The 13,547-nt window shown below is 44.5% G+C and overlaps 1 protein-coding gene across 1 annotated transcript in view; it reads right to left on the bottom strand.

The window, feature by feature from the left end:
• The window catches only part of SPON1 (spondin 1), a 251,731-nt gene that overhangs the window by 228,732 nt on the left and 9,452 nt on the right, over positions 1–13,547 (bottom strand). Inside the window, exon 2 of the mRNA XM_045796534.2 lies at positions 4,675–4,781. Coding sequence (XP_045652490.1) covers positions 4,675–4,781 — 107 coding nt within the window. The remainder of the gene's footprint in view (positions 1–4,674; positions 4,782–13,547) is intronic.

Genomic DNA, 13,547 nt, shown 5'->3' with positions numbered 1-13,547 from the left:
GGGGGCAGAGAACAGCCAAGTTGCCCAGTAAAATGGCACATCATATGGCAATAAAGGCAACAGGACAAAAATTCAGTGGGGAAGAAGGCTAGGAAGTCCAGCCCAGGAGTTGAAGGGAGGGGAGGAGGTTTCAGATAGGGTGATCCAGATGGCCTCCCTGAGAAAGGGCCCTCTGAGCAGAGACATGAAGCAAGTGGGGGAATGTGCTGGACAGTTGGCTGGGCCCGGAGCATTCCAGGGAGTCACTGGGTTTCAGCAATACAATTTTAAAGGATTAGTGGTTTACTTGTGTACAAGCAGTCCATCCCCCGCATTCCTTGTCACTTTCAATTAACCATAAGTACACCCAGCTCGCTCATCAAAGAGAGATCCCCATGTCTCTCCCTTCTGGCAGCCACAGACAGATACCCTCGTTGGTGCCAAGGCTCCAATCCCGGACCCGCTGTTGGAAGCGGAGGAGCAGCCCACCCCCTTTTCCTTGCGCCTTCTGCCGCGTGGTGAGAGCTCGACTCTGTACCCAGTCGCCCCGTTCCCTCACCTGCTGAGTCTAAAGGGGCATTAAAATGCACATTTGTTTATACCTGGTGAGTCTGTACGCTCTGTGTAAGGGCTCACTCATGTAGAAGCAAAATCACCCACTCTGAGAGCCACTCTTTAGAACTAAGAATGTAATCTTTGACCAGATTTAAAGAATATAAAAATTTTGTTGTTGTGAAGTCTGCAAAAGTGTGGTGTTTGGAGTGAGGATGTTAACAAAGAAGTAGATCTAAATATTCGTTAATCACTACGCGTATGTTTTTAAAATCACCATGGCCTTTGCGGTTTCTGTTCACCTGCTCGTGTTCTGGCTGGCGACTCACTGCCACACCTGTTGGCAGCAGGGGTAATGTAAGGTACAGTTCCAAGGAGGACACCGTCAGCTGCAGGGAACAGGTCTGTGTCTGTTTTTCTCACCTCCGTCACCCCCAGTGCCTACCTCAGTGCCTGGCATGCAGGAGGCGCTCCATAAATGCTCATGAATAAATGAGTGACACCCAAGATGACAGCTTTGGTAGACAGAGAAACGATGGGTAGGCTAGAGTGGGAGGGGCAAGTACAGAGACCACGGTGTCTGAAGCAGGAGAGGGCAGACCGAGGTATGGGCATGATTCCTCCCCCTCCAATCTCTGAGACAAGGGGAACCGAAGTGGAGTGTGCATTTAACGCACAAGGGCAGGGCTGGGGCAGGGACAGGAAGCGTGAGAACATCACTGGCACACAGTTTGGCCCATCTCTCCCACGTAGATGTTGGATTCCTTTGGTCAATTTACTTAGCACCTTGGAGACTCAGTTTCATCCTCTGGAAAATGGGGGTAACAACACTGACCCCACAGGGTTGTTGTGAGAATGAAGGAGGATAATGCATATAAAGCCCTTGGCACAGAGACTTTCACCATAAAAAAGTCATAGTAGACCCTCATGTTTTCACCACTTAACATGGACACATTGAGAAGCAGTGTAGACCGTGGTTGGGAGCAGGGACCTGGAGCCAGACTGGCTGAGTCTGAATCCCAGCTTTATCACTCAGAGCTGAGTGGTCTTAAGAAAGTTACTTAATTGCTCTGTGCCACAATTCCCTCATCTGTGAAAAACAGGACAACAATGCCCATCTCATAGTCTTGCTCTGAGGATTAAATCAGTTAATAAATGTAAACCACTTAGAACAGTATCTGGCACACAAGCATTATTACTGTCTGCTTGGTGTTTTTTGTATTTGTTTCCCACTTTGATTCCTCTAGGGCTGGTGGAAGCAGCGAGGCTATGTGGGAGCAGACGGATATGTTGTTCATGTTGGATAGGCTTGATGCAGGTCTCATTTCAGCACTGGTTCTCAAACTTGAGCAGACCCTGGATTCACCCTGAGGCCTGTTAAAGCACGGGTCATGGAGACCCCCACCCTCAGAGTTCCTCATTCAGTAGGTCTGGGTGGGGCTTGAGATTTGTTATTTCTAACAAGTTCCCAGATGGTGCTGATGCTGCTAATCTAGGGACCACACTCTGAGAACCATCGTGATGTAACAAGAAAGGATGTCCAAAGCTCCAAAAGAAGGAAGAAGGAAGGATGCATAGAGATAGGAGTTCTGGAAAATTCCAAATAGGACTGAGTAACGGACACTAGTGGGAAGAATGTGTTCATTTATTCATTCAACAAACATCTACTCACTGCCCACTGTGAGCTGGGCCCTGTATTCACCCATCAGTTGAAAGGACCAAGATTTAGTGGAGTAGAAAGGACAGTGAGTTAGAGAGGACTATCAACTTATCAAATTAAAACAGAATAGCCTTTAAAGGAATAAGCCACGTAACTCCTCATGCCTAACTCTACATCATATTCCCCTTAGGCCTAACTCAGGCATCGTGTGTACATGTGCATGTGTGTGTGTGATAGAATATATATGAAATAGACCATTCTAACCATTTTAAGTGCACAGTTCAGTGACGTCAAGTACATTCACATTTTCATGCAGTCATCACCCCTGACCCCCTCCAGAATGTTTTTTCATCTCCCAAACTGAAACTCTATACCTGTTCATCAGTAATTCCCTAGTCCCTTTTCCCCTACATCCCTTGGCAGCTACCATTGGACTTCCTGTTTCTCTGGATTTGACTACTCTCCGTCCCTCACGTAAGTGGAATCATACAGTATGTGTCCTTTTGTGACTGGCTTATTTCACTTCACACAGTGTCTTCAAGGTTCACTTACGTTGTAGCGTGTGTCGGAATTTCTTTCCTTTTTAAGAATTCACATTGCACTGTATGAATACACCACATTTGTTTATCCATTCTTGCATCAGTGGATGTTTGGGCTGTTTACACCTTTTGGCTACTGTGAACAGTGCTACTATGAACAGGGTGTACAAATATCTGTTTGAATTCTGATTTCAACTCTTTTGAGTATACATCTCTAAGCTTCACTTTAAAGCAGATAAATTTTGTTTGGGTGAAAATTAAGGTCACACGTCCCCCATCCCACCCTCCACCTCTTCCCTTCATAGAACTTTACCCCTCCTGACACTCAGGTACCCAGATCTCTCAGCTGCCTGAATCTGAAAAATCATCCACACCTCCAGGTTAATTAGCACAAGGCCCAGGGGAATATATCCCAATGCTTTGTGGGCTGAATGCATGCATGAATCTCCCTTTCACTATGATGACAACCTGTCCAAACACACTTGTGCCAGGAGCTTATTCAGTACTATTCAGAGATTCAACAATTTACTCTCTGGAATCAGACACCTGGTGGAGGAACCTGGACTTACTATTCACTAGCTGTTCAAGCAAATGATTTAGTCTTGCTGGTTTCAACTTCCTGATCCATAAAATAGGGATACTAGTTCCTACTTGGTTGTTTGGAGAATCAAAGTGAGATGAAGTACACTAATTAAATTAAGATAAACCAAAATAAGGTAAAGAACTTAACCTAACACCTGGCATATGGTCAGAACCCTGCAAATATTGGGCATCGTTAGTATTATAATTGGGTAACGTCTTCAGATCTATGCCAAGAAAGTTTCTGCTACCAAAGTATACAGAAGGACATTACAATGAACATGGAATTAACAGTCCCACTAGGCCAGAGGCCCAGAAGCCTAAACAATGGACAGTTTTTAAGACACGGGATTCAAAAATTACTATCTGGCTACAAAAAATTACAAGATGTCTTTGGATGGGGAAGATATTTTGGGGCGGGGTCCTCTGTGGCACCCACAACTGCACCAGAGTCCCCAGCAGTCAACTATGGGTGTAAGTATTTTTGAGTTTTTTTCCTTCTGAGTTTGCAAAAGGCAGATAAAAAACGGATTCTAGAACAATGGAAATTTGAGATGAGAAATGGTTACAGCCAATTTGGCCAGGCCTCCTCCTAGGATGGCCCCAATCCTTCTGGGACATGTTCTCACGACTGGATGGCCTTTTTTCTAAACCTCTGAAAGGGGATGATGTTCCCGCCACTTCCCTTGGAAGAATATTCCACGGTGAAATATGACTCACTGTCAGGGCCCTTGCCTTTGCGATTCTCTTTCTTCTCGTGACCCACTTTCGTCTTGCTGTGCCCTTTTCCACAAAGTCAAACACAGCCTCCCCTGGAGGAGGTTGCTCTGTGAGGACTGACATTTAAAGACCATTACCACCTCTCACACTCAGCCCTGTTCATTTAGCCAAGCAAAGCATGTTTAATTCTTTTAATCTCCTCTCATAAATCAGTCTCTTCGTTCCCTTCATAGTCCTTCTCCTGTGCTTCGTATTCCTTCCAGTCTGGCCATCCTAAGCTCTTGTTCCGTTTACATTTGAGAATTGCCAATCACGAAACGGCTCTCAGGAAAGACAGCCGGCCCTGCCAGGGCTCGGAGTGCTCCCACAAGGCTGGGCTGTCTGCTGCCCGCAGGCACTGTGAGCCCAGACGAGAGCCCTGCCTGCTGGCCAGACCCGAAGGCCTTCAGGCATATGCTGCCTACTCCATTATGTGTCTTTCAAATGGACCTGACCCACCGTGCCTGTGGTCACGGGAAGTGCCCGAGAAGCCACCTCAGGCACTTGAGTCTCTGCTGTCACTCAAGCTCCTCCGTATGTCCACCTTTCACCTGGCTTCCACCCACAAGGGCACGAGGGCCACGGAGGAGCCCAGAGGCGTCTTACCTGGAAGGTCCCCGCGTGGTCTTCTTCCTTATCACCCTCTCTGTTCTCTTTGAGGGCAATTAACGTGAATCCTCTGAAGTAGGAGGGAGGGGCAGCTGAAAGCGTTACTGTGGGGAGAGAAGAAAGCAGATCAGAAGCATGGGAATTAGCTGGCTTCCATTCGACAAATGGATGTTCTCGAGTTCTCCATCAATACACCACACCTGTGGGCTGGAGGGGCAGAGGACAGTGGAAAAGCCTCATCCCTCTGAGTCGTGAACTATCGCTCTCCACTCTGCTCCCCCTTACATTTCAGAACCTGCAAAATGCCTCAACTACGATCTCAGTTGGGCCTCCCTGAACCAACGAAGGCTTTGGTGAGCTCCCTCCCAGTATCCACCATTTGATAAAGATAGTCCCTGGTCAGCAACCCCAACCTTGATAGCTATCTAATGTTACACTTCCATTAGACTGGTCCAAGAGCAATCTAGCCGCTCACAGCACAAACTCCCTTACGAAGTCATTTGGGGGCACAGACTGCTGGGTGTTTTCCAAAACATACTTCCTTTTTCTTGTGGGCTCTTAGCTAGACCACATTCCCAGCCTCCCTTGAAGGTCAGTCTGTTTGCACCCTCGTTCTGCCAAGGGAAAGCACGTACAGACATGATGTGTGCCACTTCCTGCCTGGCCCATACAACCTTTCCACAGGATCCTCCATTCTTCCTCTCCCACCTATGGCTGCAGAATGCAGGGGGATCCAGCAGAAGGCTCTGGTGTCCTGGAAGAAGATGGTGGAGTCACAAGATGGAAGGAACCTGGGTTTCTAAATAACTACACAGAGACTCACCCACTGACCAGAAACATCCATATTGTACTTTGCATGAACTAGAAATAAACTTATATTGTGGGGGATTGTTTGTTACAGCAGCTGGAGTTATGAATCTACATTATACCCTTCCTCCTCACATCTACCCAGATAACTATGTTTCATGGAAATCTAGCTCCAGGGCCTTCTCAGCAATGACGGGCACCCTTTCCTTTGTATCCCCAATCTCCTTAGATGGAAATCCTTTACTGCAATTTTTGCACTGCATTGCAATTGTCTTTTTACCTGCCTTCTCCACTGGACTGTGACTTATGCTGGAGAGGAACTCATTTTAATTCCCTTTGTATCCCTAGCACCTAGCACAGAGCCTGGCATCTAATAAATGCTCAATTCGAGTTTCTTGAAATGTGTATAAGTTGATATTTAAATTACTATGTGGGTTAAAGTGCTATGATTCTGGCCTTTAAACATGGAATTATAGACTATTAGAGCCTCAAGCCTATCCCAAGAATCCTCGATTCCAGCCTTCTAATTTCATAGACAGGAAACAAAGACACAGAGAGGTCAACAGACAGCCCACGTAGTAAGGTAGTAAGACCACCCAGAGGCAGACTTAGGGCCAGACTCCCTCCCCAGATTAACTTCTGCCAGAATTATACATAGTGAGAATATTTGTGATAGTGTGGGTATTCCACAAGGGCTAAGTTTTGAAATTTTAAAAATCAATTCACTTAACATATAACATTTATGTGATTCTGATAAGCAACCCCCTGTCAGGGAAGGATTTCTAGTCTTCTAGTTTCAGTCCTAAAAAATAAAGGACCCCGAACCCCCCAAACTAAAACAACCGTCTTAGATAAGGCAGCAGTGGTCACAATGACATCTCAGGGAAGTACTCTGAGACACGAAGATTGCAAATCTCATGCTATAAAGGATCAGTTCATCCCACAACAGTAATAGAGCATCCTGATTGGCTACTGATGTCTAGAAAAGGTCAGATAGACCTTCCTAGTAAGGAAGAGAAGGTGAGAGAAAAGCACAGTAAAATAGAGTCAGGAAAGTATGGTGCTCAACAGCGGCCAGCAGAAAATGATGACTGTGATGTCAGAAGAAAGAGCTGAGCTCTCTGAGGGATAGACTGACAGCCCTAGAGCAGGCTGAGGCTATCTAGAGTGGGGTAGCAAATGAACAACAAAACAAAACAGAAACAGACTCATGGTTACAGAGAACAACCTGGTGGTTGTCAGAGGGGAGTGGAGTGGGGGGATGGTGAAATAGGGGAAGAAGATTAAAAGGTACAAACTTCCAATTATAAAATAAATAAGACACGGAGATACAACACATAGCATAGGGAATATAGTTAATAATATTGTAAAAACTTTGTATAGCGATAGACAGTAGCTAGATTTATCATGGTGATTGCTTTGTAATGCACAGAAATGTTGAATCACTATGTTGTACACCTGAAACTAACAGAATATTGTATGTCAACTGCACTTCAATTAAAAAAAAACCTACAGGTGGGCCTAATAACAGCACTTACCTCAAAGTACCAGTGTGAAGCATAAATGAATTAATACATGCAAAGTTCTTAAAATCCTGCCTGGAATATAATAGGCACTTAATAAATATTAGCTCTTATTATCAGTGATGAGATTATCACATCGCATTTTGAGCATAAGTGTTTGTTTACCTACTCGTTCAAGTCCTTCAGAAGCAAGAACCACATCTAAGCTCGGCACAGTGATTAGCACAGAGTTGATGTGCAATTAAGTTTACTGAATTGTGTTCATGGACTAGTAAACTCAGTATTATAAAGATGTCAGTTCTTCTCAAACTGATTTATAGATTTAGTGCAATCTAAATTAAATTGCTGTCATGTTTTTTGTGAAATGACAGGTTGATTCTAAAATGTATATGAAAATGCAAAGGGCCAAGAATGTCTAAGGCAATCTCAAGAAGAAGTGAAAAGTTGGTGGGCTTGTACTACCACATATCAAGACTTATGCAGCTACAGAAGTTCCACCAGTGTAATTCTAGAAAGGAAAGGAAAAGAGGCCAATTGTATAGCTTGGGGTCCAGGAAAAGTTCCACAAGTACCTGGAAATATGATGTACGATTAAGGAGACCAACTGCAGAGCTGTTGGGGGAAAAGACAATTATCTTCAGCAGAGCTGCTGGGGCAACTGGATAACTAGGTAGAAACAGGTGAATCTTGGTCTTACACATCATACACAAACTAAACTTCACACGGATGGCAGAGCTAAATGTGAAGAACAAAACAACAGAGCTTTCAGAAGTTGGCCAAGGATAAAATATGAATGACCTTGGAGTCAGAAAGATTTTTTAAACAGGACATAAAAAAAACACACCACTGACAATAAAGGAGAAGATATATAAATGGGATGATATAAAAATTTTGCTCAAGAAAAGACACCATTAGGAACAAGTATGGCAGAGTGTGGAAGACGGTATTTGCAATGCATTTAACCGCAATTGACTTTAATCCAAAGCATATAAAAACTCTTTCAGATCAATAAGAAAAAGAGACAACCCAATAAAGGAAAAACAGGCAAAACACATGAACTAATACTTCATAAAAGAAGGTGCCCACATGGCCAAAGAGCATAGGAAAAGACACTCGACCTCGTTAGTGAACGGGGAGATCAAAATTACTGCATTTCCATCAGATTGACTAAACGTAAAAGGATTAACAATACCAAAGGTTAACTGGAACTTTCACACATCGGTGAACCGAAAATAAGCAATTTTCACTGGAAAACTCTTTGGCAGTATTTACTGAGGCTGAACACATACATACCCTATGAGCCAGTAAAGCCACTCTAAATCAACAGGAATGCATACAGATGTGTACCACACAACACCTACCAGAAGATCCACAATAGCATGGTATTGGCACCCAAACAGAAACACTCAATGTGCATCATCAGTAGGATGCATATGTAAGTTGTGGCATCTTCGTATAAGTGAATGCACTGAAGTCATGAAAATGGAGGAATTACTACTACATACAACCACAGGGATGAATCTCATCAACATAATCGAGTGGAAGAAGACGCACAAAATAATACAGAAGCTGTGCGTCTTCTTTGCCTTGAGATTTATATAAAGTCCAAAAACAGACCAAGGAATCTATGATGGCGGAGGCCAGGACAGCAGCTACACATGCGGCCAAGTGGAGTGAGAAGTGAGCTGGAGGGGCACCAGCGATGCCTCTGAAGTGCTGATCATGTTCTGTTTCTCCATCTGGGGGCCGGCTGCAGGAGGGTATTCCGCATGTGATAATTCACTAAGCTGCGTGATTTGTGAACTTTCCCATAGGTAAGTTATATTTTGATAAAAATGTTATTAAATAATGTTTCCGAATGATAAATATTCACCTTCTTGTACATCTGGGTAGTGCACGTAAAGGGCTAACCATAAACTCAGCTTCCCAGAGTGCTGTATTCTGTTGGTTCAGAAACACTGGGGGCGAACTCTACCTCACTGAATACAAGCCACAAGATGGAGGCTCTGGGGGCTGAACTCAGGGCGGGGCTTCGATCTCTAATTATCACTGGTGATGATGGTAGTACACAGTGTAATCTGAAGGAAGAGAGGAGATCCGATCCCTCCAGAGAACCGCATTATATGACTCTTTCCTGAAAGAAACAAATGTGCAGTATGTTCTGAGTCCCAGTAATGACTGAAGATGACAGCTCAGCCATAAATAATAGAATCTTCTCTCTAATGACTCCTCCCAAGTGCCTCCCAAGAGAGGCCATTAAGAGACCCAAGAAATTCAAGAAAAAATGCTTATGAAGGATTAAAAAAAAAAAAAAAAGGTCCATTCAGAGCCATCCTGGGAGCACATCCAGGGAACTGGTTAAGAGCAAGATTTCGGATGAGCATCCTAGAGCTATCATTTATTAATTATGTGACCTCTGGCAAGTTATTTCACCTCCCTGTTTCCTCATTTTTAAAAAGAAGTTAATGATTTTGCCTTCCTTGTAGGAAGGTGGAGAGGATTAAATAAACATTTATCCCAGAGCCTGGCATAAAAGGATTCTAGAGCGGTAACGGATGCTGGCGGTGGTGCTGGTGACGTTGGGGCTGAAGAAGATACGAGGAAGGTGATGATTATGATGATAAGTTCATGAGGCTCAGCGGGCTGATGAACCAACAATGGGTTTCAAAAAGCTGGTCCTCAGGGACACTCATTGAACCACCAAAGAAAAACTGTAGGAGGTGCCAATGAAGGACCATTGAGAGGACTGGGGTGGGGATACTCCTTACAGGATTGGGGGACAATCCTCACAGGGCCAGGTTATGGGGAGGTCTGGAGTAAGTGCTTAAACTGAACAGTTTTCCTGCAGCTCATCACACCCAATATAGGGTTTGCTGTGAAGCCCTCTCAGCCCCACACACTATATACCCTTTCAAAACTCCTTCCCTTTTTCAGAAATCCTCTCACCCAACTTGAAGTACATACTTATTTGTGAATTAGATATTAAACGCTGGTCTCCCCTAATAATCTGTTAGCTCCATGAGAGTAGAGACCAAGTCTGTCTTAAGCTGCACTGTATTTTTCACATTTAGTGTGCCTTTTAACACACTGTAAATGCTCAATAAAGACTCACTGAATGAATGAAAGAAAAGGTATTCATTTATCTTCAATGCGTAGTTTGCTCCTTCCTGCTCTGGTCCCTTTTCCAAAGTTCCCCTGGGTTACTACGTGTAGTATGTCAGCCTCCCTCATCCTTTTGTTACTGAGCAAATTTTTCTGTGCCAGCCCAGGGCTCTGCCCCTGGAGACACAGAGAAAAGACATGGCCTCTCCCTCTAGGAGCATATAGTCTAAGAGCTGGGAAGAAAAGACATATTGGCAGGTATTTTTTATAACATATGATGGGTGTTATGGAGGTAGGAACAAAGTGCTCTGGGATCCCAGAGGAGGGAGCAACTGGGTCTAATACGGGAGTCAGAGGAGACTTCAAGGAGGAGGTGGCATTTGAGCTCCAAGTCGAATAAGGAATAGGAGTTTGTCCAGTGGACGAGAGGACTAACAGCACTCCAGGTAGAGAGAAAGGCATGATGAGCCAGTCTTGGCCTTGGAAACCAGAAGCAATTCTGTATTTCATAAAACACAAGCTAGGAGGGAGAGTATGCTAAGAGGTCAGGGGAAGAAGGTGACTGGGGTAGAAACTTAAAAGCCTTCAAAGCCTTGGGATACCACCCTGGAGGTGATGAGGGGGTCTTGAGGGGTTTGAGTTAGGGAATATCATATTCAGATTTCTGTTTTAGGAAGATGAGGCTGGAAGTTGTATGATTACTGAATAATAGCCCTTCCCTAAAAACCAGTGGCAAGGGTCTCTCTGGCCTGCCTTGCTTGTATGAGGACCTGTGTTTCACATAGGAGCGAGCCTGGCCTTAAATCTCTACGCAAGGTTGAGTTCTCCCCATCCTTGGGTACACTGGCCATATGCAAACCCCAATTCCCAAATAGCTTCCTTTGAATGTCGGTGTGTCAACCATCTAACACAAACTTTGATGACCTGTTACCCAATTCATCTGTTGTGCCTATCACCCTCACTGGAGCTCATCCAGTACCATCATGCTCCCCACTCTGCCTTTGGGTTTCAGACTCCCCAGCTCAAACCTCAGTGAAAAGATCCTGAACCAGACCACAGCTCCACCCCAGGACCAGCGCCTGCCATCTACCTGCTAAATGTTACTGAGATGCCCCAGTCTTCAGGTCCCACACATCAACTACAGAGAACTTTATCTCCTGCCTTAGCTTGCAACAGGGGGCTTACTGGAGCAGTCCACGAGCCACAGTGGTCACCTCCCTGCTCTTCATGACGTTCAGAGAGCCAGGAAGCTGCAACTCACATGCTTCACTTAGAAATTGGCACAACAATTGAGCCCACCCAGCCAGGATCAGGCAGGAGATGCTGGTGATGGGTTGACAGATGGCAAGACAGGGCTTAGAGTCCAAAGGTGAGCAAGTGTGTACAGTGGTGTTGTCTTACCCTGTTCCCCTGGATGGTCTTCTTCAGCCAGTGTTCCAGCATTCCCAGCCGGAGATGAGACATCTCCCATTCCAAATGAAATAGCACACATATCTAAAAATCGAAAACTGTTTTTCTATAATGGATGTAGGAAACAAATCTGGGTTCAAATCCCCCCTGTTTACTATGTGTAATCTTTAACAAGTTACTTAACCTCTCATGGTCTCAGTTTCTAATCTCCTGTAAAATGGCAGTAATAGCATTTATCTCATATTGTTATTATGACAAGTAATGAATTAATATTTGTAATAGTAAGTATATATAAATGTTAAACTAATAAGATGTCTTAAAAATAAATCATTCTCTTCTATAAAATAGGGATCATCATCATCTCATGAGTTTGTTATAAGGATTAGAGGAGAGAACGTATACAAAGCACATTGTAACTGCTCAATAGCAGCTCATTCTTTCCCCCATGTGCTACCTCTTCATGGGATAGCTGGGAGCCAGATGAATGAGTCCTGAGATGAACATTATTTGGACAGGAAGAGGGGTGGGTGGGAAGAAAGCTCCTGGGGACTTGGAGATGTGTCAGCCAAGAGAATGTAGCTGGGAACATGGGTGAGGGCAGGTAGCACCAAGGGCCACACACTGTCTGGGAGCCCCACTTCTTCCCCTACTCAGATGATGGGATCTTTGGGGCTGGCAACAATAGTACCCCGTCTCCCTCCTGAAACATAATGTCACAGAAGTGACTATGACCCAAATTTAGTCTCCAATGCCCCAGTCCCTTGGGTCTGTGACCAAGATGGACCAACCAGAATGCTTCTCTGAGATTTTCCAATTTGGAAGTAAAGGGAGAAGGGCTTTTTCTTTAGTTACAGAACTAACTGAAAGGCTTTTCATTCAAGGTTGGCAGCTCTCCTCCTTGTTATTTGGAGAAAGTTATCTATAGTAAGAAAAATGAGGACAACCCACAGAAACACAGCCAAGAGATAAAGGATGGGAGGAGTTAGACCAGGTGGAAGGAAGGGGTGAAAAGGAGAGAATCCTTTTGGGTCCCTAGATCCATTTATACCTAATGCCAGACCCACCCCTAGACTTTCCAATATGGGACTCAATAATTCTCTTTTTGCTTTACTTAGTTGACTTTGTTTCTGTCACGTTGCATGGAAAGAGCCTTCACTAATTCTGAAACAAAGAAAGAAAAATAATTCTGGCTATACTATATGATTCCTTAGCAGGCTAGGGAAAAAGTATCTGTGGCTAAACTGAGGTGGCTGACCAGGAAGGTGGCAGTTGGTACTTAAATGTCACTGAGATGACAGCAAATCAGTTGACTTCAAAACTATTAACTAGATGCCAACTTTAGGGAAAAACTCAAGGGATGTCAAAGGAGCTCTGACCTGCTCAACTATTCTTATCAGCTTTGATAAAGCTTTCTAAGACTGCTTATCAAAATTGTAGATAACCCAAAATTAGATTATGTGGTTACGTCACTCAGTGACAGAATCCAGATTCAGGAGTGGTTGACACCTACAGGGATGGGCCCAAACATGCGGGATTAAGTCTGAGGAAGACTAAGACTAAGTCATGAGGAATCGTGACAAGTCCAATCTTAGGTTCAAGAACCAGTCGCACCAGTATAGGGAGAGAAGGGAAGCAAGTAAGCCTTCCCAGCAGTTCACGGAATTTTTGCTGGCTACAAGCTCAGCGTGATCCCAGAGTACAGCACCACTGCCAAAATAGCAAACACAAGACCTGGCAAGCTTAACACAAACACAGTGTTCAGGACAAAGGGAGATAATCCTTCCCCATGTTCCATCCCTATCACAGCACATCTGGAGTACAAAGTGCAAGGGGACAAGAAACAGCATCCTAGAAAGAATGGCCGAAGAAAGGGGCCATTTGAGTCAGAAGAGACGTCAGAGTTGGTATCCCTCCACAAACACCTCAAGGGCTGACCTATGGCCAAGGGGAGACCTTATTTGCTCATCTCCAAAGAACAGAACCTGGACCGATGAGTGGAAGTTACATGGAAGGGAAATGTGGGCAAGA

Source organism: Ursus americanus, chromosome 24, assembly GCF_024610735.1.
Source record: "Ursus americanus isolate L20-20 chromosome 24, mUrsAme1.1.p, whole genome shotgun sequence".
NCBI classification, from domain to species: Eukaryota; Metazoa; Chordata; class Mammalia; order Carnivora; family Ursidae; genus Ursus; species Ursus americanus.
The sequence above is the reverse complement of the archived record's forward strand: the minus strand, read 5'-3'. Positions and strand labels throughout refer to the sequence as shown.